This window comes from Ornithorhynchus anatinus, chromosome 4 (assembly GCF_004115215.2).
Source record: "Ornithorhynchus anatinus isolate Pmale09 chromosome 4, mOrnAna1.pri.v4, whole genome shotgun sequence".
In the NCBI taxonomy this organism is placed as follows: domain Eukaryota; kingdom Metazoa; phylum Chordata; class Mammalia; order Monotremata; family Ornithorhynchidae; genus Ornithorhynchus; species Ornithorhynchus anatinus.
This window is the reverse complement of record NC_041731.1, coordinates 78,606,332-78,632,287: the sequence shown is the minus strand read 5'-3', so window position 1 is coordinate 78,632,287 and position 25,956 is coordinate 78,606,332. Positions and strand designations below refer to the sequence as shown.

General features: G+C 44.1%; 1 protein-coding gene across 2 annotated transcripts; it reads left to right on the top strand.

Moving 5' to 3' along the window:
* The first annotated feature begins 759 nt into the window (after positions 1 to 759).
* On the top strand, positions 760 to 22,128 carry LOC100680584 (complement factor H-related protein 3-like). 2 transcript variants are annotated; one of them, XM_007664000.3, is made up of 9 exons: positions 760 to 904; positions 4,322 to 4,492; positions 8,056 to 8,244; positions 11,891 to 12,073; positions 13,291 to 13,482; positions 14,371 to 14,574; positions 17,631 to 17,813; positions 18,378 to 18,575; positions 21,480 to 22,128. In XM_007664000.3, exons 1-9 carry the CDS (start codon positions 850 to 852, stop codon positions 21,677 to 21,679), a joined length of 1,575 nt encoding a protein of 524 aa, XP_007662190.2. In that variant the 5' UTR covers positions 760 to 849; the 3' UTR covers positions 21,680 to 22,128. The 2 variants fall into 2 exon arrangements, with proteins under 2 accessions (XP_007662190.2, XP_007662194.2); XM_007664004.3 differs by lacking the exon at positions 4,322 to 4,492 and having other exon boundaries at positions 776 to 904.
* Positions 22,129 to 25,956: the final 3,828 nt, after the last annotated feature.

Genomic DNA, 25,956 nt, shown 5'->3' with positions numbered 1-25,956 from the left:
GACCTCCTCCAGGAAGTCTTCCCTGCTTAATTCCTATCACCCTAAGTAACATCAAGCCAACAGTCCCCTTAGCATTCGTGTATTTGCATCCACTCTTGACATTTAGGAATATATTACTATATAGACCCTTGTGCTTCTTATTTATTCATTCATTCATTCGTATTTACTGAGCACTTACTGGGTGCAAAGCACTGTACTAAGTGCTTGGGAGAGTACGATATAATAATAAACAGACATGTTCCCTGCCCACAGGGAGCTTATCTATTTTCTCTTTCTCCACTCTTGCTGCTATCTTACTCCCCTTGTTTATAAATAATTTGTACCTGCCTGATTTCTCCATTAGATTGCAAGTTCCTTGAGGGCAGGAAGGTCCAGGAAGGAAAATATGCAGGCAGAGCAAGGGATTTAGGTTCACTTGCGGGAAAAGGAAACTGTTGGAAGCACAATCTCAGGTGATGACACAGAACAGGGTTGTAAGCCGGGCCTGGCCAAGGCAATGGGTCCGTCTGGATGGGGGAGGTGGGAGAGAAGCTGATTCTTCCTTCCCCGGCCTGTGTCAACAGCAGGTCCAGCACAGGATGATGAGAACCTGAATGGGGTTCTCTTCTTGTCGAGTTGCCAGGTCACTGGAGAAATTCAGGATAAACACCAGGAAAACGTCATTTGGAGCATTCACCCGAGTGTCCTCTGGACTTTGCTCTTTGAAGAGGTGGTGCAAAGAGTCTGTCTGCGTTGGAATCGGGCCCAAATCCCGGTTTCCAGAAGAACACGTGGAAAGAGCCGGAAGAGCGGAGCCGGAACGTATGGAATTGAAATATCCTGGCCCAGCTGTTCTCGTCGAGCGTAGCTATGCAGCATTCTCTCTTTTCACTCCTGTGGTCTTTGGTGAGCTTTTTGGAAAAAGGTAAGAAGACCTGGAGGATACTAATCTGTTCAGATGGGATGATAGCCTAGAAAAGATTACCACAAATTAGTCAACTAATTGAAATTTATTTTGGAGGTTGCAAACATATATTTACCTTCATGTGAATTACAAGGGGAAAGACTCGGGGGGTGGGAAGGTGAATTATCATGGTTACCGAGAACACATCGACCTGTACACTCCAGCTAAGGTTTGAGTGGGCAGGTTTCTGTTCATCTTAGATGAAGAGCTGTCTGGGTCCTGCAAAACCCCTTTTCAGTTTTCCTTTTTCATGCCACACATCTAGAATGCTGAGACTCTTTTTCCGCTCTGCTACTGGGCACCTCTCTCCTGACTTCTGCCTCGGTCCTGCTAGAGCTCCCGGACGGTGGTGGTTATTATTATTGTTATTATTATTATTATTAACATGTGGTGTCCAGAGGTTGGATTCTGCCGGCCAGGATTCCTTTCCCTCTCCCAACTCCTTTTCCTTGTTGCCGAGGAATGTGTAATTAAGGAATTGAAAAAACATTTGCAGTGACTGTGTGTGTATTTGTATGTCTGCCTCACAGTCTTAATCCCCATTTTGCAGATGAGGTAACTGAGGCACAGAGAATTTAAGTGACTTGCCCACAGTCACACAGCTGACAAGTAGCTGAGCTGGGATTTGAACCCATGATCTTTGACCTACAAGCCCGGGCTCTTTCCACTGAGCCACGCTGCTTCTCCTATCAGCGTGGCTCAGTGGAAAGAGCCTGGGCTTCGGAGTCAGAGGTCATGAGTTTGACTCCCGGCTCTGCCACTTGTCAGCTGTGTGACTGTGGGCAAGTCACTTCACTTCTCTGTGCCTCAGTTACCTCATCTGGAAAATGGGGATTAACTGTGAGCCTCACGTGGGACAGCGTAACAGATATACAGCGTAACAGATATACAGCGTAACAGAGTTGGCAGACATTCTTGTCAACAACGAGCTTACAGTCTTGAGGGGGAGACAGACATTAATCTAAATAAATTATTGATATGAGCAAATGAGAGTGAAAAGAGGAAGGGATTCAGAATAAAGCCTTGTAGGATACACGCATTTAGGGGATAAAAGTTGATAGAGGAGCTAGAAAACGAGACCTAGAAAGGTAGGGAGAGAATCTTAGACTGTAAGCTCTTTGTGGTCAGGGTACGTATTTGGACAGCGTGGCTCAGTGGAAAGAGCCCGGGCTTGGGAGTCAGAGATCGTGGGTTCGAATCCCGGCTCTGCCACTTGTCAGCTGTTGAACTGTGGGCAAATCACTTAACTTCTCTGTGCCTCAGTTACCTCATCTGTAAAATGGGGGTTAAGACTGTGAGCCTCATGTGGGACAACCTGATTAACCGGTATCTTCCCCAGCGCTTAGAACAGTGCTCTGCACACAGTAATCACTTAACAAATACCGACATTATTATTCTTATTATACTCTCCCAAGTGCTTAGCACAGTGCTTTCAATATGGTAAACAATAAATATGGTAGAATAAATGAATAAACGAATGAACCTTATAATGGCCTTTGTTTAGTGCTTGCTGTATGTGCTAAACCCAGTAGTGGATCAAGGCTATGAGATCCGAAACAGTCCCTGACCCACAATCTGCCGTATCCTCATTTTACAGAAGAGGAAACGGAGGCTTAGAGAGGTTATGGCTCGCTCAGCATCAGCCAATAGGTCAGAGGCAGAGCTGGGATTAGAATTCAGATCTCCTGACTCCCGGTTCGACGCTACTTCTATTCGGTGGCACTGCCTCTCCTCGTTGGCGAAACCAAAGTCTGAAAGTGTTTTAAGGCGGAGGAGACCATCGACAGTGTTGAAGGCCGCAGAGAGAGGGGTCAAGGAGGATAAGCGCAGAGAAGGGCCCACTGGACCGGACTCTGACAATGAGGAGATCATTGGTGAGCCCGGAGAGTGTTGTCGCAGTAGAGCGAAGGGGTACAACCAGCAGACAATTACTATCCGACGGACAATTACTCTCCCCACTCTCAAAATCATATTGAAGTCACGTCTCCTCCAAGAGGCCTTCCCTGACTAAGCCCTCCTTTCCCCTTTTCCACCTCCCTTCCCTCCCTCCCGTGCCTTGACTTGCTCCCTTTATTCATCCGCCCTCGCGGCCCCACGGCACTGAGGAACATCTCTGTAACTTTATTTATTTATATTAATGTCTCTCTCCCCTTCTAAACTGTGCTCTCTTTTTCATCCCCTCTTCCAGCCCCACAGCACTTATGTACATAGCTGCAATTTATTTATTCATTTATATTAATATCTCTTTCGCCCTGTAGACTGTAAGCTCATCGTGGGCAGGGAATGTGTCTTTTCACTGTTAAACCATATTCTCCCAAGAGCTTAGAACAGTGCTTTGCACACAGTAAGCGCTCAGTAAATACAGTTGAATGAATGAAGCTAGCTGTGGTCAGAGAATGTGTTTGTTATATAGTTCTCTCCCAAGTGCTTAGTACAGCGCTCTGCACATAGGAAGCACTCAATAAGTACAATTGACTGATTAGAATACCTCATTGTAATAATAATAATAATGTTGGTATTTGTTAAGCGCTTACTATGGGCAGAGCACCGTTCTAAGAGCTGGGGTAGATACAGGGTAGTCAGGTTGTCCCACGTGAGGCTCACAGTCTTAATCCCCATTTTCCAGATGAGGTAACTGAAGCACAGAGGAGTGAAGTGACTTGCCCACAGTCACACAGCTGACAAGTGGCAGAGCCGGGATTCGAACCCACGACCTCTGACTCCCAAGCCCGGGCTCATTCCACTGAGCCATGTGGAGAGGAAGTGGAGGTGGTGAAGGTATCTCTCAAATAGCCTGCAGCTGGGATGGCTGGACTGAACTTCATCAGCAGGGGCAGCAATTTCTAGACACCCAGAAATGCAATTTCTCAGTAAATCAGGAAGTATTCCTAGCCTGGAAGGTTCATAGTTGCTGGTTCCTGGGCAGTCCCTGTCCCACCATTACTGCCTGGGGTAGGCCCCAGCCTCCGGGTTAGGTGGTAGAAACAACTGAACTGTTAGAGACAGCTGTTAAATGTTAGCTGTGGAGGCTAGTTCTGTTTCATTTATTCATTCGATCGTATTTATTGAGCGCTTACCGTATGCAGCCTCCATCTGTCGGTCTCTGTGTGTCTCTCTCTCTCTCTCTCTTCCTTCCATTCTCTCCCTCTCTCATCCATCTCCCGCTCCATGTTTTCTCCTTCCCACTCTCTTTTTCCCTTTCCTCCTCTTCAGCTCTCCTTTAAACTCTCTTTCCGCTGGCAGGGAGAACCCTCTCCGACACCAAAAATCGTTGCTTTTGCAACTCGGGAACCTACTGATAAAGTACATTAGATTTCAGAAATTTGCACACTGAACGTATTTTTTAAAAGATGTATTATCTGTGATGTTTTTTGGCAGTTCCAAAGTGTGTGGATCCACCTGAGGTAGATTTTGGAGAGATCATAAGTGATTTGGGGCACAAATATGGCAATAAAGTGCAATATGAATGCAACATGGCCTATATGTTGTCTGGTCCAAAGTGGATTACCTGCCTTGGAAACAAGTGGACATCACCCCCAAAATGTCTGGGTAAAGTGACACTTTCTTCATAGACTGGAACTCCAAGTTTTGGTCCAGCTAATAGGATAACAATCAATTATGCTGAAAAGCAGCATAGCTCAGTGGAAAGAGCCCAGGCTTGGGAGTCAGAGGTCATGGGTTCGTATCCCGAATCTGCCCCTTGTCAGCTGTGTGACTGTGGGCAAGTCACTTCATTTCTCTGGGCCTCAGTTCCCTCATCTGTAAAATGGGGATGAAGACTGTGAGCCTCACTTGGGACCACCTCATTCCCCTGTATCTACCCCAGCGCTTAGAAGAGTGCTCTGCAAGTAGTAAGCGCTTAAAAAATACCAACATTATTATTATTATTATTGATCAGTTAATGGCATTCATTGAGTGCTTACTTTGGGCAAAGCACTGTTCTAAATACTTGAGAAAGTACAACACATGAGAGTTGGTAAGCACCATCCCTGCCCTCAAGGGAGACAGACATGAATATAAATTATAGAGAAGAGAGATGAAGTATATGGATATGTACCTAAGTGCTATTGGTATATCACGGTGTGGGGATACTATGGTGAATTCCATATTAAATCGCAGATGTCATCAATCAATCAATGGTATTTATTGAACATTTACTATGTGCAGAGCACTGTACTAAGTGCTTGGGAAAGTACAATAACATACAATTAATAGACACCTTCCCTGCCCCAAAAGAGCTTCTAGTCTGGAGGGGGAGACGGACATTAATATGTAATTTCTAATATATAATTTAAAGGTGTGTACATAAGTTCTGTGAGGTTGGTAATCAGATAAATATCAAATATCCAGAGGTAAAGGACCCAAGTGGATAGATGGGGCAGAAGGGAAAGCTAGCTGAAAAAAAGAGGGCTTAATTGAGGAAGGCCTCTTGGAGGAGATGCTGACAACATGCCAAGACTGTGATAAAGTCTCGGGCTGATAGAAAATAATCCGATTAGACACAGTCCCTGTCCTATACGGGGCTCACAGTCTTTATCCCCAGTGGGATAAAGTGGGAGAGCTGGAATGGGAATCTAGGTCCTATGACTTCCAGGCCCGTGGTCTTTCCATTAAGCCACACTGCTTCTGACTTGCCCAAAGTCACAGAGCGGGTAAATGAACAGGACTAGAACTCGGATCTCCCGACTAAGCAGCTCTTGCTCTTCCCAAGTCATCCCGCCTCCCAAGCATGGTGACGTACAGAGAAAGGAATAGGCCTGGAGTTGGTAGAAACTCAAATCTTGGGAATTTGTCAAACTGCAGCCTGACATAATAATGTTAATGTTGGTATTTGTTAAGCGCTTACTCTGTGCCGAGCACTGTTCTAAGCGCTGGGGTAGATACAGGGTAATCAGGTTGTCCCTCGTGAGGCTCACAGTCTTAATCCCCATTTTACAGATGAGATAACTTAATAATAATGTTGGTATTTGTTAAGCGCTTACTCTGTGCAGAGCACTGTTCTAAGCGCTGGGGTAGACACAGGGGAATCAGGTTGTCCCACGTGGGGCTCACAGTCTTCATCCCCATTTTACAGATGAGGGAACTGAGGCACAGAGAAGTTAAGTGACTTGCCCACAGTCACACAGCTGACAAGTGGCAGAGCTGGGTATCGAACTCACGACCTCTGAGTCCCAGGCCCGGGTTCCTTCCACTGAGCCAAGCTGCTTCTCTAACGTAAGATACTTAATGAATTAACAATATTTATGAGGGCGAACAAGTATCTTTTCCACCCCTCAAGAGGCTAACAATTACTGAGAAGGCAAAAGAAATGTTTTTTTAATGGTGTTTCTTAAGTACTTACCACGTGCCGGGCATCGTACTAAGTGCTGTGGTAGTTAACAAGGTATTCAAGTTAGACACAGTCCGTGTTCATTCAGTCGCACTTATTGAGAGCTTACTGTGTGCAAAACGCTTGGGAGAGCACAATTTAACAACAAACAGACACAGTCCCTGCCCGCAACAAGCTCGCAGTCTAGAGGAGGAGACAGGCATTAATATAAATTATAAATATACATAATGTATATATAATGTAATATATAATATATACAATTTATATTAATGTCTGTCTCCCCCTCTAGACTGTAAATATATATTCATTCCTTCAATCGTATTTAGTGCTTACTGTGTGCAGAGCACTGTACTAAGCGCTTGTCAAAGTATAGTACAACAGTCGAGCGACATTTCCTGTCCACGTAGCGCTCACAGTCTAGAAGGGGATATATGAATTTATTTATAAATATATTCTGGATATGTACCCAAGTACTACGGAGCTGAGGGAGGGGTGGAGAAAGTGCAAGAACAAGGCCAAAGGTCTCTCGGTCACCAAAGAGAAGGTAGTCGGCTAACAGGCAATCACAGAAGGTTACGGGCTGAAAGATCAGTGGGAATCACCGGTGGGGACCCCCTAAGTGTGGCGTATTTACAACCCAGTGGAGCAGGACGGTGGTCTCAGTGGCTGGTGGGAAAGATGGGCTGGTTTCCAACCTCGGCTCTCATCCAGTTTCTCAGGGCCAAGCCTCAATCTTGAGGGAAGGAAACCGGGTAGCGGGTACGGAACTGGGAGAATTGGGTAGTTCTTTTTCAGAGACGTGGTCCTTTTGCAGGGTGGGCTTAGTGAAAAGAACAGAGGACTGAGTTCTAATCCTGTCTCTGCCGTTTGCCTGCTCTTTTGATCCAGTGCAAGTTAACATCTCTGTGCCTCAGTTTCCTCATCTATAAAATGAAGATAAATTACTCTTTTGTCCTCCCTCTTAGTGAGCTCTATGTGAGATAGGGATTGTGCCCCATCAGATGATTTTCCTCTGTTGATTTAAAATTTCTTGTGGGTATCATACTTTTCCAAATGCTTATCATACTGCTCTACATGCAGTAAGTGTTCAGTAAATACCACTGATTGATTACTTCTTAGTGAGCCCTATGTGGGACAGGATTGGGTCCAATTAGATCAGTTTCATCTGCAGATTGCAAACTCCTTGGGGGTAGGGATTGTGCTACCAACTCTCTTGTACTGAACTCTTCCAAGTGCTTATTGTCTTATGCTGTCGAGTCGTCTCCGACCCACAGCGACACCACGGACGCATCTCTCCCAGAGCGCCCCGCTCTCCGTCTGCGATCGCTCTGGTAGTGGATCCATAGCATTTTCTTGGTAAAAATCCACAAGTGGCTTATCGTCGCCTCCTTCCGTGCGGCGAATTGAGTCTCCGCCCTTGACTCTCTCCCATGCCGCTGCTGCCCAGCATGGGTGAGTTTATACCATTGATTGATTATCCCCTGATTAATTACCCCAGTACATGGCCTAGTGGTTGTCAGAGTAAGTGCTCAATCAATACCATCATTATTATTACTCCACTAAAACACGAGGAAACTTTCGAAAATGAATTATCTGCAGTACCTCTTATATTCAAATAGTTATGTAGTTTTTCTGAGTTTCTGACTTAAGAAAGGAATCCATCCACGGAAAAAGGATTGCCTTACAGTCGTTTCATCATTTTATACATTTATTTTATAAACAAAAGTATATCTGGTCATTTCTTAGTTTTCAAACGATGTATAAGAATCATCTTTTTCTCTAGCCCCTTGTAGAATCACAAAGCTGGAGCTGGATAAGAGAAAACTACTGTTGTCCGATAGCCGAAGTCGCACTTTATCAGTTCTTCACGGTAAAGGCCTGGAATTCGCATGCAAGCAAGGATACAAACTAATACAGCCTTCATTCAGGGAGTGTGTTGATGGATACATGGACTTCCCATTATGTATCGTAGGTAAATACTTCAGTTCTTAAGTCAATTTTCATTTTCCCTTTGAAAAGGAGAGGTCTCAGCATGGAAGAGTCTTGGGAAGGAAACGGTAGGGGAAATAGGAGAAGATTTGGGGGTAAGTAAAATAATAATAATTATGGGACTTGTTAAGCGCTTATTATGTGCCAAGCTCTGTCCTAAGTGTTGGGGTAGATGCAAGTTAATCGGGTTGGACACAGTTCCTTTCCCACATGGGGCTCACACTCTTAATTCCTATTTTACAGATGAGGGAACTGAGGCCCAGATAATTTTATTATTAGTAGTAATTATAATAATAATAAAATTGTGGTACTTGTTAAGGGCTTACTATGTGCCAGGCACTGTACAAAGCTGTGGGGCATACAAGCAAATTGGGCTGCACAGAGTCCCTGTCCCGCATGGGACTCACTGTCTAAATCCCCATTTCACAGATGAGGGAACTGAGGCCAAGAGAAGAGAAGTGACTTACCCAGGGTCGCACAGCGGACACGTTGGAGTAGCCAGGATTAGAAACCGGGTCCTTCTGACGTCCAGGACCGTCGCTCTAGCCATTAAGCCATGCTCCTAAAACCTTTGAAGTTTGACGTTACGGGGTTAGTTTGTATTTCTCCATAATTACTGACAAGAGATGACTGAAAGTAGGAATCAAAATGATATATTTCCCCCCTGGGGGTCTCTCCAGTCCCCAGATGTTTCCTCTGGGGAGGAAAAGCAGAGCAAGGTCTCCTGGGATGACACTGGGGTCGGTCGTGCCACATGGCTACAGTCAGCCCCACGGCTCAAGCGGTTTCTTCCTTTCACAGATGGAGGAGAGATTTTACTTATTAGCAAGCAGAGCTACCTCTTTGCCTTTAGAAAAATCTTCCCGATTAACGGGGCCATAAACACACTGAACTGCACATCCTGTGCTCTGCGATGACTCCTCACTCTTGCAATTTTTTTCCATAATTGGTCCTCCCTCTGCAGAATGCATCCATTATGTATAGACAGGCCCCTAACTTGAAGTGTAGAAGTCTCCACTATTTGTGGATGGATGAAACAGATACACTTTCAGTTGAAAAAAGAAAAAGCCAACACTGATCACATGGAAAAATGAGGATATCTTCTGTAGTCCGGTCTTTGGGAATGCTGGAAAAGGATTCCCCGTCCACCGCACTCCTACAGGCCACAACACTTATATCCATGTCTGTAATTAATTTATTTATATTAACATCTGTTTCTCCTTCTAGACTGTAAACTCATTATGGGCAGGGAATATGTCTGTTATATTGTTGTACTGTACTCTCCCAAGTGCTTAGTATAGTGCTCTGCACACAGTAAACGATCAATAAATGTGATTGAATGAATAAATACGATTGAATGGATGAATAAATTTGGAAGGCTCTAAGGGAGCAGGGTTGCCCAGAATGCCATCATTGAAAGAAACTTTTCTGGGCACACTCCAGTCTGGGAACTGGGTTAAAAGTGACATGTTCTGCAGAAACTAATAATAACAATAAAAATAATATGATAATAATAATTCTGGAGCAGGGTTACCCAGAATGCCATCATTGAAAGAAACTTTTTTGGGTACACTCCAGTCTGGGAACTGAGTTAAAAGTGACATGTTGTGCAGAAACTAATAATAACAATAAAAATAATATGATAATAATAATTCTGGAGCAGGGCTGCCCAGAATGCCATCATTGAAAGAAACTTTTCCGGGCACACTTCAGTCTGGGAACTGGCTTAAAAGTGACATGTTCTGCAGAAACTAATAATAACAATAAAAATAATATGATAATAATAATTCTGGAGCAGAGCTGCCCAGAATGCCATCATTGAAAGAAACTTTTCTGGGCACACTTCAGTCTGGGAACTGGCTTAAAAGTGACATGTTCTGCAGAAACTAATAATAATACTAATAAAAATAATATGGTAATAATAATTCTGGTATTTGTTAAGCACTTACTGTGTGCCAGGTACTGTACTAAGCATTGGGGTGGATACAAGCAAATTGGGTTGGGTGGGTACAAGCAAAATTACATTCCCTGCCCCAAGTGGTATTCACAGGCTCAATCCCAACTTTACAGAGGAGGTAACTGAGGCACAAAGAAGTTAAGTGACTTGCCCAAGGTCACACAGCAGACAAGTGACAGAGCCGGGATTAAGTGGCCGAGTCGGGATTAGTATTTATTAAACGTTACCGTGTGCAGAACACTGTATTGATTGCCAGAAGAGAATATGCACTCGGGAATTGTACATGATCCTTATTTCTTGGGCCACTACCAACCTAAGAAGAAAAGCGGGGTCAAGGGACTGGAGGAAACAATAAAACACAACCCAGATATTCATACAAAATGAAAACAAAGCATTAGTGGATAATTAGTGGACAGTGGATAATTAGTGGATTAGTGGATAATTATGGCTTAGTGGACAGAGCACGGGCCTGGGAGTCATCAGGTCATGGGTTCTAATCCCAGCTCCACCACTTGTCTGCTGTGTGACCTCGGGAAGTCACTTTCTCTCTGGCTTGGTTCTCTCATCTGTCAAACGGGGATTGAGACTGTGAGCCCCACATGGGACAGGGACTGTATCAAGCCTGATTTGATTATATTCACCCTAGTGCTTAGTACAGTACCTGGCATATAGTAAGCATTCAACAAATACCCTTATTCTTATAAATAATAAATTATTCTTATAAATAATAATAGTTACAGAATTGGTTAAGCACTTACTATGTGCCGAGCACTGTTCTAAGTGCTGGGGTAGATACAGGGTAATCAGCTTGTCCCACGTGGGGCTCACATTTTTAAGCCCCATTTTTTTACAGATGAGGTAACGGAGGCACAGAGAAGTGAAGTGACTTGCCCAAGGTCAAACAGCAGACAGGTGGCAGAGCCGGGATTGGAATCCACGACCTCCGACTGCCAAGCCCGTGATCTTTCCACTGAGCCATGCTGCTTCTCTTAGAGGAGAAGAATTTCAGTCTCCTTGAGTGTCAGGGTCCACCCATAACCACGGGAGTTGCTACAGTAGCCCCTGGTCTTCCCAAGGTTTTGTGAAGGCCTCATGCCGCAGGAACTCTTCTCTTTCCTTTCTTCTTCTTCTCACTCCCTTCCGCATCGCCCTGACTTGCTCCCTTTATTCATTCCCCCTCCCAGCCCCACAGCACTTCTGCACATATCTGTCATTTATTCATTTATATTAATGTCTATCTCTCCCTCTAGACTGTAAGCTCATGGTGGGCAGGGAATGGGTCTGCCTACTGTTATAGCGTGCTCTCCCAAGCACTTAATACATTGCTTTGAACCCGGTAAGCGCTCAATAAATGCAATTGAATGAATGAATGAACGAACGGGAAGCAGGATGGGATGGAGCTTCCTCGACGGCACCAAGGGAGAGGCGGTGTAGCTAGTGGGCAAGACCCTGAGCGCGTATGACGGCAGCTCTCCTTCCCATCCCAGCGTGTACGGAGCATGTCGGGAGCAGGGGGCCTTGGTGGTGGGAGGAAAGGTGACAGTTACCCTTCGTGTTCTGCTCTACTCGGTCACAAGGGAGGGGAAGCCTGGGGAAAACAGCTTTTTTCTCTTTGTGTTTGATTTTAACATCTAGCTAAAATATCATAACGCGTTCGTTTTGTTTTATTTAGTGAAAGGGAAGGCTTGCGGTCCCGCTCCTGGCATTTCCAATGGAGATATTCTTTCTTTAAATAAAAAGGTGTACTCAGCTGGAGACTTTGTAGAATACAAATGCCAAAGCTTATATACACTGGATGGTCAAAACAAGTCTTTCTGTTCTGATGGACGATGGACAGCAGTGCCCAAGTGTTTAAGTAAGAAAAACCGATTTACTTGGGAAGTGATTCTGTCGAGCACTGGTGCGGTGGTCTCCCGATACGTGTCCCCTCCGAGAAGCTCCAGACGTGGCAGGGTTCGTGAAGGAAGAAGCCTCTGTGAGCATTCTAATAATCACACTTTGGTTCTGCCCATGCTCTCTCCATCTCTGACCTTAAAGACACTCTCAGAACTGGTGTGGAGGGGGTGAGAGCAGAAGCAGGGAAGGAAAAGAGGAAATCCCTTTTTGATTTCCCTCGGGGGGACAGCTATTTATTTATTATGGTATTTGTTAAACGCTTACTATGTGCAGGCACTGTACTAAATGCCCCGGTTGGATACAGGCAAACTATCTCAGCCATGGGCTCTAAAAATTACTTGCAAAGTCATTTCTCTTAATAGCCTAGCTATTCGCTGTTGTTAAAAATAGCATGGCTCAGTGGAAAGAGCACGGGCTTTGGAGTCAGAGGTCATGGGTTCGAATCCCGGCTCGGCCATTTGTCAGCTGTGTGACTTTGGGCAAGTCACTTAACTTCTCGGGGCCTCAGTTACCTCATCTGTAAACTGAGGATTAAGACTGTGAGCCCCAAGTGGGACAACCTGATTCCCTGTGTCTCCCCCAGCGCTTAGAACAGTGCTCGGCACATAGTAAGCGCTTAACAAATACCAACATTATTGTTATTATTATTATTATTCTATTTTAATGTCATTTATTTCCATCTTCTCTGTCATCTACAAATATGTGCATTTCCAAACAGTATGTTAAACGGTAATGCCGATCCAGGCCTACTGCTAGCTGAGCCTCTCTTCTTCATACATGGTGGTTTGAGTTTTGAGGCCAAATATCCTGGAAAAGAAGTTAGTCAAGAAGGTACCACAGAGATGAGAATGGAGCTCTGATCTAGAAATGAAAGACAACAGGAAACTGGTCTAGCCTTTTCCTCTAACAATAATAATAATTGTGGTATTTGTTAAACAATCACTATGTATCAGACACTGTACTAAGCGCTGCGGTAGATATAAAGTAATTGGGTTGGGCACAGTCCCTGTCTCACACTGGGCTCACAGTCTTAACAGGCTGTGCAACTTTGGAAAGGGAAATCTTTCTTTCAAAAACTGGAGTTCTTTTAAAATCTTCAAAGCAGATTTCCATGGTATCAATCTTCAGAAGCTTTAAAATCATAAAAAATAAATAAATACTGATATCTATTTCCAGGCCCTTGCTCTGTCACAGAGAAAGATCTGGCAACCAGAAACATGATGAAAAAAAACATATCTGAACAAATCAGCTACTTACAAGTTGGAGATTCCTTTGAAATTAAATGTCAATCAGGTTACTTACTTGTATCCGAATCTGATTTTAAGGTGCAATGTGAAAAAGACCAGATTATTTATCCTCAATGCACTGGTAGGTATTTCTTCTTATGTCATTTATGTAGATGGAGGTTGTGAATGTATTATATCAACACAGCAAGAATATCGGTTGGATAGCAGAAACTCATGTTCCACTGTCAGGAGCTCATAACGGATTCGTTCTACTTCAGCCCCTGAAGGGTAGCAGAAGATCAGGGAGAGAGTGTTGGGAAAGTCAGGGGGAGGCCAGGGTTTGGATGGGAAGGTGATGAATTCTGTTTTGGACATGTTAAGTTTGAGACGCCAGTGGGACAACCAAGTAGAGAAGTACTGAAGGCAGGACGGAATACAAGACTGCAAAGAATGAGAAAGATCAGAACTGGAGATGTTGATTTGGGAATGGGAGGAGAACATGTAACCCCGCTGTTGGATAGGGATTGGCTCTATTTGTTGCCAAATTGTACTTTCCAAGCACTTAGTACAGTGCTCTACCCAGAGTAAGTGCTCAATAAATACGATTGAATGAACCAGGATAGTACAGTTTCAGCAAAGCCAAGATAATATTTCCAGAAGAGAGTGGCCCACAGTGTCGAAGACTGCTTGAGAAGTTGAGGAGGATTAGGATGGAGTTGAAGTCACTGGACTTGACGAAGAAAGAGATGATTGGTGACCTCTGACAGAACAGTTTCAGGGGAGTGAAGGGGGTGGAATTCAGATCCGTGGGGCACAAGGATGAATTAAGGTGGCTTTCTTGGTGATAGCATGCAACTATTTCAGCCTTTTCAATTAGTCTCTGAAACATTCCTTTGCTTTCATCTTTTGTTCTTCCCTAAATTTGTTCTTCCATAAATGTATGTAGTGTGCATCAAAGTTAGTAATCAATTTTTAAATCACTTGAGGCCCAATTTTGAATCCAATTACATCCTTAATTTTCTTTTGGCAGAGCGGTGTGAATTATCAACAAAAGAAATGGAGGAAAACAACATTAAATTGTTCTGGACCACTTTCATCAAACGTGCATTTGTTAGTCATTTAGACACTTACGTATTTACATGTAGAAGCGGATATACGGAGGATCCCAATTCATCGCCTTTCCATGTCCGGTGTTTAAAAAGAGAAATACAATATCCGAAATGTGCTACCTTAAGTAAGTGTCCTTAGGAGAGTCTGGAGCTTTGCTGACGCATCCTGAAAGCTAGAGGATGCCAGGGCTTCCCCCATCCCCCACTTCCCACCCATAGGCTCTCAGTTCCCAAATTCCAAGAGGGAAAGGTTTCCATTCTTTCCCCTGGATCCAAGCTTCCCTAGGGGTTTGACCATCCACGTGTCCTGCTGTGCAATGTGGGCCACGGAATATTTATTCATCTATGTATTTATTCATTTATATTATTGTCTGTCTCCCCGTCTAGATTATAAGATCATAGTGGGTGGGGAATATGCCTGCTTATTGTTATATGGTATTCTCCCAAACGTCTAGTACAGAACTTTGCACCACAGTAAACGCTCAGTAAATACTACTGAATGAAAGAATGAATGAATGTAGTCAATCGGTGGTATTTATTGAGCACTGACTGTAAGCGAAGCTTGGGAGATCAATAAAGTAGGTATTACTGCCCTTAAGCTAACGATTGAGTCATTCATTCGAGCGTACTTATTGAGCACTTACTGTGTGCACAACACTGAACTAAGCACTTGGGAGAGTACAACGTAGACACGTTCCTGCCCACAGTGAGCTCACCGTCTAGATCTATAATAACTTCCCAGAAAGACTAATCGACTGAGCAGATTTTGAGACTGATCTTAACATTTGGAGGTGTCAGTCGAGGCCAAGGGCTGGATCTGCCCAGCCACAACTAGAAGCAGAATTTTACATTTGTACTGTCTTGGATCTGACTACTAAGGGTGACTACTTTTCAAGACGTGGGGTACATTCCTTCGGGGAGATATTGAAAGTACAAAGCGACACACGGCCACCTGTCGGGGGAAGGGCACCACCTTGCTGTAGATAACTCCACCTGAGGGCAATCACTACCAGAGGTGCCCTCCTGACAGAGGGCCTGAGAGGGAAGGTGGGAAACAGCTGAAGGAAACCCTGATGTGTGGAAACATGGCAAGTGGTGGTGTTCGCCTGTTCCACATCCTCTCAAACTGTGGGGCCTTCAGCTGGTGGAATGTGGACAAGAGCAGCGGTTTTAACCCCAACGCAGTACTGAAACTCGATCTCATCTGTCTCGTCACCAAACCCTTGCCCACCTCCTGCCTCTGGCTTGGAACTTCTTCCCCTTTCATATCCGACAGTACAGCACTCACCCCATTTTCAAGATTCTCCTAAACCTCAATCTCATCTGTCTCACCTCCAAACCCTTGCCCACCTTCTGCCTGTGGCCTGGAACTTCCTCCCCCCTTCTTATCTGACAGTCCAACACTCTCCCTATCTTCTAGATCCTTCTAAATACACATCCCCTCCAAGAGGCCTCTCCTGACCTATCTGTCTTTTCCCTATCTTGCTCACCCTCCCTTCTCACCTCACCTTCAACCCCACAGCACTTGTGTACATAATTGTACTTTATTTTAATGTCCGTCTCCCCTTTTAAGATCGGGGGCTCTTTGTGGGGCTGGGATCTTGTCTACCAAGTCTCTTTAAGTCTGCTCTGTGCATAGAAAGTGCTTAATAAACATCATTGTTTCTTAGGTGGTCTGGGGCATTACTGAGGGGATCTCTGAAAATTATGGGGGGCTGCTGACTGAGATTCTAGTCTGTCCTAACAAGAGTCCTCTAGACTGTAAAGCTCATCGTAGACAGAGGATGTGTCTGTTTATTGTATTTCTGCACTCTCCCAAGGGCTTAGTGCAGCGCTTTGCACACAGTAAGCTCTCAATAAATTCTATTAAATGAATGACTGAATGAAGGTAAGGACTAAGAAGGACTGAGAAGCAGCATGGCCTAGTGGAGACAGCATGGGACTATGAGTCAGAAGGTCCTGGGTTCTAGTCCCGGCTCTGCCACTTGTCTGCTGTGTGACCCTGTGCAAGTCATTTAACTTCACTCTGCCCTCGGTTACCTCAATTGTAAAAATGGGGATTAAGACCATGAGCCTTATGTGATGCCTGTCTACTTTTTGTGTTTCGTTGTCTGTCTCCCCCTTCTAGACAGTGAGCCCGTTGTTGGGTAGGGATTGTCTCTATCTGCTGCCGAATTGTACTTTCCAGGCGCTTAGTACAGTGCTCTGCGCACAGTAAGCATTCAATAAATACTATTGAATGAATAAATGAACACTGACTGTGTCTAACCCGATTAACCTGTCTCTACCCCAGCACATATCACAGCACCTGGCAGATAGTAAGCATTTAATAAATACCATAAAAAAGAGAGGTCATTGCTACTTCAGCTATCGTGACCCCCGTGATTTATTTCTTTTAATGGATGATTTTTTAACAATGGTGTTTGTTCAGCATTTACTATGTGCCAGGCACTGTACAAACCACTCGGGTAGACACAGGCTAATCAGGTTGGATACAGTTCATGTCCCACATAGGGCTCACAGTCTCAAAATCCATTTCCAAATGAGGCAGCTGAGGCACAGAGAAGTTAAGTAACTTGCCCAAGCTCACACAGTGACAAGTGGCAGACCCGGGTCCTCTGACCCACCAAGGCCCGTGCTCTTTCCACTAGACCACGCTGCTTCCGGTCCGATTGGAAAACTCCCCTTATCTGACCATCCGGGGAGGGGAGGAACTTTTCTTGTCACCCCGTGATGGTTGCTTTCCATCTTTCCAAAGCACTCTCCCTTTCTGCTTCGGTGTTTGTGGTTTTGACTGTCTTCTTGGGAATGATGGGATCACCTTATTCTTGCTCAGTCCAAATGACCTTAGAGTTAATCTCTTCTTGCTTCTCTGCTGCTTCCAACGACTGTCTTGATTTAGTCACCTGGCTCTTCACAGACTCCCTTGCTGTCACTCACAACCTCTCCACCAATCCTTCTGTTACTTCAGAGGTTGTGTACCCCACACCTCACATCTCCCACCCCAAAACCCATCGCCAATGACTTCAATAGCACGATACTACTTAAATCCTTAATCATTTTAAAAACCATATGGCGGATCATTATTGAAATTGCAAATTTACGGAGCCGAGTGTTTTATGAATGTTTTTATAAGAAATCAATGCACTGTCTGATTCACACAAAAATCCTTTTATTTCAGAGGAATTAGGAAAGTGTGGGCCACCCCCACCTATTAAAAATGGGGATATGGCCTCCAGGTTGTACATGGAATATGACTCGGGAACATCAGTGAAATACAAATGTTCTAAATTTTATGAAATGGAAGGATCTGAAACAGTAACTTGTCAAAATGGAGAGTGGACAAACCCCCCAGAATGCTTTGGTATGATAAAAATACACAAACACACTCACGTTTTGGAATGTGAAAAAATTGTAAAAGCAATGGAGTATATAAAAATGTGAGGTTTTCTTAAGTTAGAAAGTATTTCTTCAACATGCCAGTAGCATATGCTATGCCAGGTAATTTTAATCATGTATCTTTCTAAATAATTCTTGAATTAAGGAGATCATTCTAGCAAGATAAGTGATTTTTTGATGACAACTACTAGTTGAATAATTCCAATTGTTTGTTCTACTCAGGAACATTTGGAGAATCAAAGTTTCTGACTATCATCATTGCATTGAAATGGGAAGAACAGAATATATTAAAGGCATATTTCTAAATTGATCTTTAAATGCTGATTTAGCATTTCTTACATTAGATCGTATTTAGTTCTAAATTTCGTGGAACCGATGGCTGAAGTATTTCTAGGGCATTTGGTATAAAGCATTTGCAAATGAAGAATTCTTACCTCATAATTTCTTCATTTAACCCCGAACAGCATGGTAAATATATTTTGTATGAAGAGTTTTCCATGAGATTCAAGTAAATTTCCCTCTTTTGCAGAGAAATGTGTGACAAGCCCAAAAGAAATGGAGAGGAATAATATACAGCTGAAATGGGGATTTTTAAAATTTCTTTTCTTTAGTCCAGATTCTTTTGAATTTATGTGTAAAAATGGATATATCGAAGACCCCTCATCCTCTCCATTTGAAGTGAGATGCTTCAAAGGAGGAATAAAATACCCCAAATGTAATATTCTGCGTAAGTATCACTGAGCTGTAGCAAATCATCGTGAAAGAAACCCCTATGGGGATATTTCTGCATTTATTCATTAGAATTATAATAAGCAATTTTATGGGAAGGAACCCACTTCTCTGAAATTGCCTACATACATAGAGGGGATCATACAGTATTGGCTTTCCCTCTGGATAGACTTTCTCCCAGTAATAATAATAATAATGTAATTTGTCAAGCACTTATTCTTCAAGCGCTGTTCTATGTATCAAGCATTGTTCTCAGTGGTGGGTTTGATACAAGTTAATCAGGTCAGACACAGTCCCTTTCCCACATGGGGCTCACAGTCTAGATAGGAGGGAGATTGGGTATTGAATTCTAATTTTACAGTTGAGAAAACTGAGTAGAAGGAATAGAATTTATTAAGCGCTTATTGTGTAAAGAACACTATAATAAGTGCTGGGAGAAAGTACAAAGGTGGGAATTCAACATGGTTCCTGTCCCTTATGGGATTAACATGACCATGACCTCCTTCTTGCCAAATCCAATGGCTCCTACTCTATCCTAATCTTCCTCGACCTCTCGGCTGCCTTTGACACTGTCGACCATCCCCTTCTCCTCCACACCTTATCTCACCTTGGCTTCACGGATTCCGTCCTCTCCTGGTTCTCCACTTATCTCTCTGGCAGTTCTTTCTCGGTCTCCTTCGCAGGCTCCTCCTCCCCCTCCCATCTCCTAACTGTAGGGATTCCTCAAGGGTCAGTTCTTGGTCTCCTTCTGTTCTCCACCTACAGTCACTCCCTTAGTGAACTCATTCGCTCCCACGGCTTCAACTATCACCTCTATGCAGATGACACCCAGATCTACATCTCCTCCCCTGTTCCCTCCTCCTCCCTTCAGGCTCGTATCTCCTCCTGCCTCCGGGACGTCTCCACCTGGATGTCTGCCCGCTACCTAAAACTCAACATGTCTAAAACTGAGCTCCTTATCTTCCCTCCCAAACCCTGTCCTCTCCTTGACTTCCTTGTCACTGTGGACGGCACCACCATCCTTCCCATCTCACAGGCCCGCAGCCTTGGTGTTGTGCTTGACTCGGCTCTCTCATTCACCCCACAAATCCAATCCATCACCAACGTCTGCCGGTCTCACCTTTACGATATCGCAAAGATCCGCCCTTTCCTCTCCATCCGAACGGCTGTCGTGCTGGTACAAGCTCTCATGATATCCCGACTGGATTATTGTGTCAGCCTTCTCTCTGATCCACCTCCCTAACTCCTTTCTCTCCCCACTCCAGTCTATTCTGTATTCCGCTGCCCGGCTCATCTTCCTGCAGAAACGCTCTGGGCATGTCACTCCCCTCCTTAAAAACCTCTAGTGGTTGCCCATGAACCTCCACACGAAACAAAAACTTCTCACTCTAGGCTTCAAGGCTGTCCATCACCTTGCCCCCTCCTACCTCTCCTCCCTTCTCTGTTTCTACTCCCCACCCCGCACTCTCTGCTCCTCCACCGCCCACCTTCTCACCGTCCCCCGTTCTCGCCTATCCCGCCGTCGACCCCCGGGCCACGTCCTCTCGCGGTCCTGGAAATGCCCTCCCTCCTCACGTCCGCCAAACTAACTCTCTTCCCCTCTTCAAAGCCCTACTGAGAGCTCACCTCCTCCAAGAGGCCTTTCCAGACTGAGCACCCCCTTTTTCCCTCTACTCCCCCTCACCCTCTGCTCCTTCCCTTCCCTCTTCCCCTCCCCTCAGCTGAACCCCCTTTCCCTCTGCTCCCCCTCCCCTCCACACTATGCTCATTTGTACATATTATTTATTACCCTTTTTATTTTGTTAATGAAGTGCACACCCCATTGATTCTATTTATCGTGATAATGTTGTCTTGTTTTTGTTTTGTTCTGTTTCGCTCTCCTTTCTGTCTCCCCCGATTAGACTGTGAGCCCATCATTGGACAGGGATTGTCTCTATCTGCTGCCGAATTGTACATTCCAAGCGCTTAGTACAGTGCTCTGCACATAGTAAGCGCTCAATAAATCCTCTTAAATGAATGAATGAATAAACGTTTCTCCTTTGAAGAACATGCGGAGTTGAGGTTGTGCCCACACGCAATTCTCAGTCAGAACTCCCTGACTTTTCTTACCCGAGGCTCATCCCAGATGAACCGGGGGTCAAGAAGAGTTCTACGTGCCTTGATTTGATTCCGTCCCACAGAATTGCGTTTATAGTTTGTTAAGATTTGGGAAAATTCAACCCAGTCGGTTTCACTTTATGCTCGTCACTGCTTCTGTCACTTTAAGTAGCACCCACTGGTTTTATTGAACTGCACTGAGCACTTGGGAAGCAGCGTGGCCTACAGGATAGAGCATGAGCCTGGAAGTCAGAAGGTCGTGGGTTCTAATCCTGGCTCTGTCACTTATCTGCGGTATGAACTTAGGCAAGTCACTTAACACCTCTTTGCCTCAGTTTCCTCATCTGTAAAATGGAGATTAAGACTCGAGCCTTATGTGGGAAAACGACTGTGTCCAACCCGATTATCTTGTCTCTACCCCCGTGCTTAGTACAGAGTCTGGCACATAGTAAGCACTTAACCGATATCATCATTATTGAAACAAAGAATTGACACATTCCCTGCCCACAAGGAGTTTACATTTTAAGGGGATGGGGGGTGAGGGGGAAAATGACAGAGTAGTCAAATAATTAAATGAACAATTGAATAAATGTAGATGTAAAAGTGTTGAGTAGAGGTATAAATAAATGATTCCAACTTGAATTGCTACTACCAATAAGTGTAATAATAATTGTGGTTTTTAATTGTTTTAAGATTGTAATTATGTGATTTATTTACTGCCTTTGGAGATACTTAAAGTGAAATTTCTAATGCCTTGCATATGAAGTATCGCATTACTAATTCATTTATTCTTTTCCTTTTCCAGAGGTATGCTCGCCGTCTCAAGAAATTATGAAGAAAAATAATATAGAATTGACATGGTCTTCTTATTTCAGAAAATTGGTTTTCAGTCAAGTAGACACTTTTGAATTTGCATGTAAAACTGGTTATGGCAGGGATCCAAAATCTTCTCCTTTTAGAGCCTCATGCTTGAATGGAAAGCTAGAATATCCCAAATGTACTTAGGTGAAGTAAGTATTCTCAGTATGCTGCACAAAGTTTTCCATGAATAATTTGCCACCCTGCATCGTAGAGTTTAGAGTACCCTTAAAGTGTCATCCTTTTAGGCTTGAAATTGAACTTCTAAATTGGTCATATTTGTAATCCCATATCATGTGGGTATACTATACCTCTTTCTTCCTCTGCATTGTTAGTTGAAATTAAAAATTATCCCGGTTAGGAGTCCAAATGATTCCTTAGGGCTGTGGATCAATCTGACTGTGCAAACTTATTGCTAGCTTTTGGTATTTCTGATCAAGGCAGCCATGTCAAACTCATTCCCGCGGATAGATGGCTTCTGCACTTATTTATACGTACATAGGTCACAATTCTAAAACAATGCAAACGACCAAGACATTATCTGTAATCTTATCAGCGATTTAGTACATTATTAAATGAGATAAAGAGAAGGAAAAGTGGAGAATATAGGTGTGTATTGATTTCTTGCCGAATCAGTGTTAGTAGACAGGCTTCTCTGGGGGAAAATGGCAGAGAGACTCAGGAAGTCACAACTGTCAGTCATCAGTGGTTTTTATCAAGTGCTTACTGTGGGCAAATCACTATACTAAATGCTTAGGAAAGTACAGTACAATAGAGTTGGTAGAAAGATCCCTGCCCACAGGAGTTTATAATCTAGAGAGGGAGACAGAAGTTAAATAAATTCTAGATAGGAGAATTAGTAGAGTATAAGGATGTGTACATAGGTGCTGTGGGGCTGGGGGGAGTTTCAAAAGACTTAAGGCAGGGAACGTGTCTGTCCACTCTGTTGTATTGTACTCTCCCAAGTGCTTAGTACAGTGCTTTGCCCTCATTAAAGACATCTCTACTTGGATGTCCTGCCGTCAGCTTAAACTTAATATGTCTAAAACAGAACTCCTTATCATTCCACCCAAACCCTGTCCTCTCTGTGACGTTCCCATCACTGTAGATGGCACCACAATCCTTCCTGTTTTACAAGCCCATAACCTGGCTGTTATCCTTGACTCCTCTCTCATTCAATTCACATATTCAATCCATCACTAAACCCTGTCGGTTTGACCTTCACAACACTAAAATCCACCCTTTCCTCTCCCTCCGAATTGCTACCGTGTTAATCCATCAGCCTCCTTGCTGACTTCCCTGTCTCCTGTCTCTCCCCACTCCAGTCCATACTTCACCCTGCTGCCAGGATCATTTTTCTACAGAAATGTTCAGGACATGTTTTCCCACTCCTCAAGAGTCTCCAGTGGTTGCCATCCACCTCCGCATCAAACAGAAACTCCTCACCATTGGCTTTATAGCACTCAATCACCTTGCCCCCTCCTATCTCACTTCGCTACTCTCCTTCTACAACCCAGCCGGCACACTTCACTCCTCTAATACTAACCTTCTCATTGTACCTCGATTTCCTCTATCTCGCTGCTGACCCCTCAACCAGGTGCTTCCTCTGGCCCAGAAAGCCCTCCCTCTCCATATCCAACAGACAATTACTCTCCCTCTTCAAAGTCTTACTGAAAACACAACTTTCCCAAAACATATAAACCCTCTTTTCCTTTTCTTCCTCTCCTTTCTGCGTCACCCTGACTTGCTCCCTTTATTCATCCCCTCCCCAACCCCACAGTACTTATGTACATATCCATTATTTATTTACATTAATGTCTGTGTCCCCTTCTAGCCTGTAAGCTTGTTATGGACAAGGAATGTGTCTGTTATGTTGTATATCGTACTCACCTAAGCACTTTGTACAATGCCTTGCACACAGAAAGAGTTCAGTAAATACGATTGACTTACTGCCTGACTGATTGATATACAGCCAAGTTCATAGAGGACACAGAGGGGAGGGCAAATAGGAAAAAGGAGGATTTAAGGAAGCAATGTGATCTAGTGGATAGAGCATGGGCTTGGGAGACGGAAAGACCTGGGTTCTAATTCCCGCTCTGCTGTTTGTATGCTGCGTGACTTCGGTCAAGTCACTTCACTTCTCTGGGCCTCAAGTACTTCATCTGAAAAATGGGAATTAAGACTGTGAGCCCCATGTGGGACAGGGTCTGTGTCCAATCTGATTAGCTTCTGGCTCACAGTAAATCCTTCCAAAAATGATTTTAACAGGTTCTGAAGATGGAAAGAATGGTGGACTTCTGGCTATGAAGGAGAGAGTCCCAGGCCCAAGAGAGAGAGTGGGCAGGGGTTAGTGGCAGGATAAATGAGATCAAGGTTCAGAGAGTAGGTTGGCATTAGAGGAGTGAACTGTGTGGAAGAGTCGACTGAGTTCCTTAAAGCCGATGGTAAGTAGTTTCTGTTTGATACTGAGATGGATGGACTACCGCTGGAGGTTTCTGAGGAATGGGAAGACATGAACTGAGAGGTTTTTCAAAAAAATGGTTCAGGGAGTAGAGTGAAGTGTGGCCTAGAATAGGAAGCGAGAGTCAGGGAGGTCAGTGAGGAAGCTGATACAGTTAGTCAAAGAGGGAAATTAGCATTTGGATTAGCGCAGTTTGGATGGACACCCACTTCCCTCTTTCCCTCTCTTCCCTTCACACTCACTCACTTTTGTTTGCCTCAACAATGCTGTTTTTATTTACTATAAGGTGACATTCCGCATTTCACTCTACACATGAAAACACACACTCTTGTTTCTTTCTCAAAATGACAACCTTAGCCCATGATTCTTAGCCCATGATGAACGCTAGCCAAGTGCTGATGGTATCAAATACTTCTGTGATGATAAGGAATAAACTGTTGAGGTCTAGGTATTGCTCACTGAACTTTCTCTGTATTTGCTGCACCCCAGGGCTCATATCTGTTATGCTGCACTTAGATCTGAAACCACACTGAGATTTGGGCAGCGCATCCGTTAGACTCCTTCGATATCAGAAAATGGGGTCATTTCTTGGTCATTTCCACAACTGGGTCTCTCCCTTTTCTTCTTAAAAATATGATTACACTGTTATCTGTGGAGTCTTGTGCTACCTTCTCATTGTTCCATACGTTGAGGAGAAGTTCCCACTGAGGCAAGAGGAGAAGATTCCCCTTTGGGCTTGTAGGATTTCTTCAGCAGCGCCATCAGACCAGGGGGCTTGTCAGTTGTTCATGGTTTTGGCTGCAGAGGTTGCTTCCTCAAAAGTTGAGGCTCGGGTCATCTTTCCACATTTGGCCAATTTTCTAAAGTCTGGATAAAGCCTCCTGAACAGTAATGGAAGACGTGAGTAGGAACTCAAGGTTTCTGGGTAGGATTGTCTCTTTGTGAGGAGGGTGACTGTGCTCTGATTGCTGCTGTGTAGGTGACCATAGAGGTTTGTTAGGAGTAAAATCCTTCCTTTGATGATGTTCGGTATATCCCTGGTTCTCTTCAGCTGTACTGGTCCCACATGTTTTTTTGCTTGAACTGTATAACCTGGTGCATGTTTTTGTGAACTTTGGTTTTGATATGATCGTGAGGAACTGCAAGGAGTTGATGATGTACATTTTCTTTAATGCATTTACTAAGATTGAGATAGAACATGGTCCCTGTCCCTTATGGGGCTCACCATCTCCCTTTTCCCCATTTTACAGATGAGGAAACTGAGGCCTTAGTCAGTGGTATTGAGAGCTTGCTGTGTGCAGAGCACTATTCTAAGCACTTGGGAAAGTACAGTACAACAGAATTAGTAGTCATGTTCCCTGCCCACAGTGAGCTGAGAGAGTCAAGCATTAGTATAAGCACTGGGGTAGATACAAGTTAAACAGGGTCACAGTCTAAGTAGGAGGGAGAACAAGTATTGAATACCTATTTTGCAGTTGAGGAAACTGAGGCACAAAGAATAAATCGATCAATCATATTTATTGAGCGCTTAAAGTATGCAGAGCACTGTAATAAATGCCTGGGAGAATACGGTATAACAGTTGGCAGGCATATAACAAGCTTACGAGCTTAGTGAAGTCACATAGCAGGCTAGTGGCCAAGCCAAGATTAGAACCCAGGTCCTCTGGCTTCCAGGCCTGAGCACTTTCCACTGGGCTGTACTGCTTGAAAGCTGCCAGACTGATGTTGTGTCTAGGAAGTGCACATTTCCTGCCCACGCTGATATTTGTGTTTGTGGTTACTGGTTCCATGTTGTCACCAACATGGTTTCCGTGGTCATCATCGAGGCTCTAAGGCTTCCAGGAGCTCGATGTTTCCCTATAAAGCTCCTTGTGGGCAGGGAATGTGCCTACAACTCTGTTGTATTGTACTTTCCCAAGCACTTAATACAGAGCTCTGAACACAGTAAGCACTCAATAAATAC